General features: G+C 50.6%; 1 protein-coding gene across 1 annotated transcript; it reads right to left on the reverse strand.

Annotated features, from left to right (window-relative positions):
- Positions 1-1,350: 1,350 nt before the first annotated feature.
- LOC146767529 (uncharacterized) lies at positions 1,351-5,127 on the reverse strand. Its single transcript, XM_085577640.1, has 2 exons — positions 2,415-5,127; positions 1,351-1,931 (listed from the first exon to the last, which is right to left on the reverse strand). Exons 1-2 carry the CDS (start codon positions 4,245-4,247, stop codon positions 1,674-1,676), a joined length of 2,091 nt encoding a protein of 696 aa, XP_085433766.1. The 5' UTR covers positions 4,248-5,127; the 3' UTR covers positions 1,351-1,673.
- Positions 5,128-6,689: the final 1,562 nt, after the last annotated feature.

Here is a 6,689-nt window from a genome sequence, read left to right on the forward strand (position 1 = left end):
TAATAGGTGTTTTATTTTTGAATGACTTTGGGGCCAAATATAACGTGTCTTTGAATATTTTATGTTTAGGGTAATGAATGGAAATCTGTCCAGGGTAACTGTTTAAAGCAATTTGCAAACTTTCGTTTGTCTGAAGCAGGGATTCCAATTGTTCTAAATTAAGAGGTAGGTAAATGCACGCCGGGTCACACCCTGCGAGGGTCCGGAGGCGTTGTCTGGCCTTTATTATTATCCTAGCCATTAACTCTGCAGGAGTTGAAATAGTTTTCGCTGGTTGGTGCGGGAGAAACAGCCACTCAATGATAAGGAGTGGGTCCTTCCGCCCAGCGTCCCATTGAAAAAGCAGACCATGGAAGTTTGGGCACTTACCCAGTATGGCAAGGGTGACGGGAAGGAGCCGATCCACACGGTGGGCCTGACGGGATCGTATGGCCTCAGCGACTCTCTCCAGGGCTCCTTTGGCGGCAGGTGTTAGCTCGCGAGGGGAAGCTAGGTCGCCATCTCCTCGTAGCAGGTTGAAGAGCGGCGCCAGCTCCTCCGTGGTGAGTCCCAGGAGAGGTCGGATCCACGTGATGGTACCGCAGATCTGCTGGAGATCCCGCAGGGTCCGTGGGTCGTCTTTGACGGTGACAGATTGGGGCGCGACAGTCCTTCCCGTAATGTGAAAGCCCAAATACTTCCATGGCGCTGACAGCTGGATCTTTTCTTCAGCAATTTCAAACCCTGCAGCTTTAATGGCTTTAACAGTTTTGGAAAGTGTGATCTGCAGATAAGCTTGTGTTTCAGCGCAGATCAAGACATCATCCATATAATGCAGGATGATCGCTTCAGGGAACAGCTTTCTGATCGGCGAAAGCACCTGGGCTACAAAAGTTTGGCAGAGCACTGGAGAATTTTTCATTCCCTGGGGCAAAGTGGCCCATTGGTACCTCTTATAAGGCTCCGCCCTATTGATGGAAGGAACGGAGAACGCGAATCTGGGGGCATCTCCGGGATACAATGGGATGTTGAAAAAGCAGTCCTTGATGTCAATGACTGCGAGCTGCCAATCCCGGGGAAGCATGGAGGGTGAGGGAAGGCCAGGCTGCAGGGGGCCCATGTCCTCGATTACCTCATTGACCCTGCGCAGGTCTTGGAGCAGGCGCCATTTGTCTTTGCCAGGTTTTTTAATAACAAAGACAGGAGTGTTCCAGGGGCTGGTGGAGGGTATTAAATGCCCCAGGCGGACCTGCTCCTCTACTAATTCATGGAGCGCTTTTAATTTCTCCTCCACAAGGGGCCACTGGTCCACCCACACTGGAACATCGGTCTTCCAATTCAGTGGTGGGGAGGTGCGCTCCGCAGTGGCCCATACTAAAAATCCCACGCAGGGCTAGGGATATCGAGGCGGGCACCCCATTGGGACAAAACGTCCCTGCCTAATAACATGATGTTAGATGAAACAACAAAAGGCCGAATGGTGGCAATCTGTCCCTCAGGGCCCTCCACACTTACCAGGTGTTTGCTGCGCATGGAGTTGACAGCTCCTCCCACTCCGGAGATTGTGCCACAAGGGGGCACCAACTCCCAGTCGCGGGGCCACTTTGACCGGGGTATGATGGTGACGTCTGCCCCGGTGTCTGCCATCAGGTCCAGTTTGATGGACTTTCCCTGAAGCGATAAAACAGTCTCAATCATTGGTCTGGATTTGCAAACATTTTGTGTGAGGAAGACAAAATTGTCTTCCCCGGAGTCATGTCCAGCGAAATAGTCCTGTGCTGGTGGATCGGTGAGGTCGGCCACGTCGAGGAGGTACATGGCAGCGAAGGGGAGCCCCTTGGTGATGGTGCAAGGTGGTTGATGGCAGACGACTGAGACGGTGACCTCGGACCCCGGCTGAAAACACACCACTTCAGGAACGACGGTAACACGGTCTGGTGTGAGCCTGCAATCTCCGAGTATTAACACTGTTACCTCACAATTACGGTAAGGGGGTTCCAGGAACCCAGCGGGAACTCTCACCAGGTCCTCATCCTGGAGAGTCACAGTGATGGAGCTTTTGAGGACCCGGTGAGTGTCTGAATTTAAGTTGCGGGTTCTACGGAAGAGGCGGAGCCCGTCGTCGTGGCTCCGCCAACCCTCCGGAACTGTCCGCTGGGCCACCGGTCCTCCCGGATGGTGGGGAGGCCTGGGCGCTGTGAGGGGCCACTTGTTGTCCTTGCGCGGCCCCTCCCCGCGCTCCGCGACCCGTTTCCCGCCTGCTGATGGTAGGGCATCGGGTTCCTGGGTATTGGTCTTGGGGAGGGTGTGTACGAGTAGTGTGGTTGCTCCGGGGGCCAGTATGGGCAGTTGGCTTGTATGTGGCCCATCTGGCCACACCCGAAGCACCGGATGGTGTTCATCGTCAACATCGCCTCCCCAATCCCCTTACTTACTGCAAGGGCGACAGTGGTCTCGGTGGAGGCGGCTTTCGTGCAGGCCTCCACCATCTGTGCGATGGTGGGTTCGGGGTCCTGAGGTAAAGTCCTTAATATCTTCTTTGTCTCGGCTGTCGCGTTGGTCATGGCCATCTTTCTCAGGAGCTCTTCCCTCGCTGCAGGATGGTCTATCTGCCGGTCGATGGCCTCCCTCAGCCGGTCCACGAATTTTATGAAAGGTTCCTCTGGGCCCTGGGTAATAGCTGAAAAGTTCTGGAGCGGGGTTTTCCCATCGGGGATTTTTAACAGTGCCGCTCGGCCAGCCTCCTTGATGTCATCTAGGACCTCCGTGGGTAACAGTATTTGGTCCTCTGGCTGGCTGAACTCCCCCTCCCCTGCCAGGGCTTCTATGGCTTCCTCTCCCTCTCCAATTGCCTCTGCTAAATTGTGTTTTTTCAGAAGAGGCTTGAGGAGCTTTCTCCATTGAATGTCCCACAATAAAAGCTCGGTGGGAGTGAGCAGGGACTTGGCAATATATTTAACGTCATGCTGGACCAATGTATGGCCCGAGAAAGTGAGGTCCAATACATTCTTAAAGAAAGGAGAGTCTCGACCATAGTCTTTGGCAGCCTTCCTCAGTTCTTTAATCTCCACATATGGGAGTTGCTCCCAGTGTGGCCGCTGCCCCCTGGTCCTCACCACAGGTGCTGCGAACGGCCCCAGATCTTTTGCAAATTCCAAATCCCCATCCTTAATTGCCTCTGCCCTGATCCGGGCCCACCCACCTCCCGGCCTAGGTGTGGGCCGGGGGCTGTCGCTGTCCTCATCCTCATCGGAGGATGAGGCAGGACGAGCAAGGGCTCGGACCTTCCCCTTGGCCGGTGGGCTTCGGTGGCATGAAGCCCGGCAGGCCAAGATGGCCTGCTTCCGGCCAGGCCGACTTCCGGTTCCGGTGGCGTGGGAACCAGAAGAGGCCTGAGGGGAGGCGTGGCCAGGCTCACCCACCGGGGCGTGGCCTTCCTGCAGGGGGTTCCCTCCCACCGGGGCGTGGCCTTCCTGCAGGCCGGTCCCTCCCACCGGGGGCCCACCCAGGGGTGTGGCCATGGGGGCTGGAGGGGCGGGTCCCGACGACGTAACAATCGACGCGGTGGTAGGGGCGGGACCCGACGCAGGGGCGGCACTCGACGGAGGTGGAGCCTGAGGGGGACTGGCAGGGGCCCGAAGGGAGTGAGGAGGTGGAGAGGAGGCGCCATTTTGTCCCTCGGTGGCGGGCTGCTCGGCCATGTGGCCGGCGCCATTTTGTGAGGTGTGGTGACAGAGATCAGGAATCGAATAACATGGTTTTAAACTGGGTACAGGGGTTTGAGGGCTTTGGGGAGAGGAAAGAGTCGCACTGGGATGGCCAGTCCCAGGACGAGGAGAGGACAGAGTGGGGCGGGGAGCAGCAGGGAGACGGCAGCAGCCCTGTGCCTGGTTATGGCAGGATCTGCTGCCCGACCCACCCTTAGGGGAAACCGGGTTAGGAGTGGGGGGGGTGGAATGAGGGTTAGGAGAACCGGGAACCCAACTCTCACCCTTTTGTTTAAATAAAGTGTAAATAGAATGAAAAAGTGGAAAAAAATGCCCCACAGAAAAATTCCCATTTACTTGTAATGCGTATAACAGTTTCCCAATATTTCCCCAGAAAATAAGAGAAGAAAAATCATCCCTGGAGGTGTCAGGGAAGTTATCGAAAATAAGATTAACAAAAGCCTTAAGGTCCCTCTTTTTAAAAGAAATGTTCCCCGAAACAAGGGAGGATTTAACGTGGAGGTAAAAATCCCGCCGGGCAGGAGACAAGCGATTGCCCATTCTCACTGCAGAAAAAGGAAATCCCCAAAGAGACAAAGCGAGAAACGAAAAGGAAAAGAGACAGGGTCGGGTGCCAGACAGGGCACCAGGAACTCACCACAAAAAGACCGCTGTCAAAACGAAAAAGCCTCTGAGGGGGAGAGGAAGCGCTGCAGGTCTCGTCCCGTTCGGAGTCTGCTCCCAAACTCGAAGTCGAACCAGGACGAGGTGTCTGCAGCCCGCGAGTTAGGCGATCTTCTTCAACGAAGAGCAGCCGCTCGTGGAACTGGCGGCGAACGGCGCTTTTCGTCCTCGGGCAGCCGGATCACAGAGCCGATGCAGCCGAGGAGACGCTCTGCGGCTGACTCCTGAGAGGGGCCAGTCTGTTCGGGCGCCAGTTGCGGCTTCTTGGTCTCTGACCACTCTGCTTGTCAGAGAGCCGAGTCCTCGGAAGCCGGATAGCGTAATGAAATCTTCCTCTATGAAGGCGGGACGGCTCACAGGCGGCTTTTTTCCAGGAGCGTTTATTGAGGAACAGCAATTCAGGGAGCGAAGGGAAAACAACCACTCCGGGAGGGAGCTCGCTCTGAGAGCGTCGAACAGGGGGCGGAATCGGGATTATAACGGGGACAAGAGAGGGAGGGTCCAGGCATGAAGCGTTCAGTGAGGGAAGGCTTCGGGGGCAGAGTCAGGGTCGAGTGGCAGGGTTATAACCAATGAGGGTAAAGGGAAAGAGCGGTTTCAGGGAAGGAACCAATGGAGGTATAAAGAACAAAGAATTTTCTAGCACCAAGGGATGACAGACATACTGATTGATAACAGGGGAGGCAGGGAACTACACACCTGTCACCTCCCAGGGTAATTCGGGGGGACAGTTTCCCAAGTCCCCTCCCACAAAAGATATTCATCTTTTAAAATTTATTTTATGTATTATAGTGTTGCATTTAAATTTCGTTCATTATAGTGTTGCTGCTAAAGGTCTGATAGTAGACAAAAATATTTTATCTAAAAAGCAATTGACAAAAAAACTAGCAAGTGAGTGAGCACTAGCCATTTGGATGGATGAGGGTCTGAGACATTTGTAATTTATTCAGTATTACAGCAGGCTTGGGAACTGAACCAGAAGTCTTGATTAAAGATCTCATGATGGAAACGTGCTTTATTTTGTATTTCTTTATAACTTTTAATAAGTTTTTCCTGTCACTATAATGTTCCTGAGAAATAACAGAAATCACATCTGTGTGATACTGTCCAAGACCTGGAAGTTTCTGTGAAATTTTTAGTGCATTGACCTTCAGATTTGTGGTAGATATTATAGTCTGCCATGTTTTCTGTGCACCAGGGTGACTGAAAAGCCCAGAGTGTGCATGGCACCATTTCTCACCCATCTCTACGTGGCATAAACTTCAATGAGAGCTTCAGTCTGCTCAACTTTTCTTCACTTTTCCTGCTGCTTTCTTCCTGTGGCTCACTGGGGTATTTTAAAATGAGCCACTCTGTACTGAAATGCAATCTTAGATGGGCTGGCTGCTATCAGCATGTCTCAGTGAAGTACAGCAAATTTGCTAGAGCTAACATTTCAAAGACTTCATTTGATCTCAAGCTTGATGCCTGATAAATCAAATAAAACTTTATTTGACTCTGCCAACGCCATTCAACTACCCATCCAAGACTGGGGTCTGCACCACAGTAACAGCCTTTGACCTTTTTGGCTGTGCTTTGCCCACTGTGATTATCTATTTTCTTTGAATTAGCTTAAGCAGAATCAGCTGACATGGTGAGGATGCTGATGAAAAGAAGGGGTACGGTAGACACATCAATATGTATATTTCAAAAATAGTATTAATAAGTAATCCTTTTTAAAAATATAATTTTTGGCCTAGTAAAAAAGTACATTTTTAAATATATATTGAAAAAATGCACTTTTCTGTTCTTCCTGGAATCTATGGCTTTTCTTCAGCCATCTAGAACATCACTGAAGAATCTTTGCAAGATCTCCAAACTGGGTCTAATATTTACATTTACATCTAAGAGTTTAAAAACTTGTATATTTGGGCTTTTCTCATTGCTAAGTAGTTATATTCATGAAACCCTTATACTAAATTTCCAAATCTATACTAAATTTCCAAATCTTCCTCTAATTTATACTCCTGACATTTCTCCTAGAAAAATTTCTCTCTGCAATACACATTTCTTTGAAACATAGTCTTAAAAACACACTGAATTTCACACACCGCATAAGGGGGTTTTCCATTAAGTTAATGGTGGTGCTGTCAAAATTATACATTAAAGCATTTGGAATGTTGTTTTGTTTCCTGGTTTTGTTTTGGTTTTCCAAATGCTACTCATGAAAACCTGGACTGCAGTTTCTCTCTTTTATAGGAAATAACTTAAAATAAAGGACTAAAAAATGTTCCTACATTAAATATGTTTTACAGTACTATTATAGTCAATATTTAGTTC

The sequence above is a fragment of the Lonchura striata genome, chromosome 4 (genome assembly GCF_050655825.1).
Source record: "Lonchura striata isolate lonStrDom1 chromosome 4, ASM5065582v1, whole genome shotgun sequence".
NCBI lineage: Eukaryota > Metazoa > Chordata > Aves > Passeriformes > Estrildidae > Lonchura > Lonchura striata.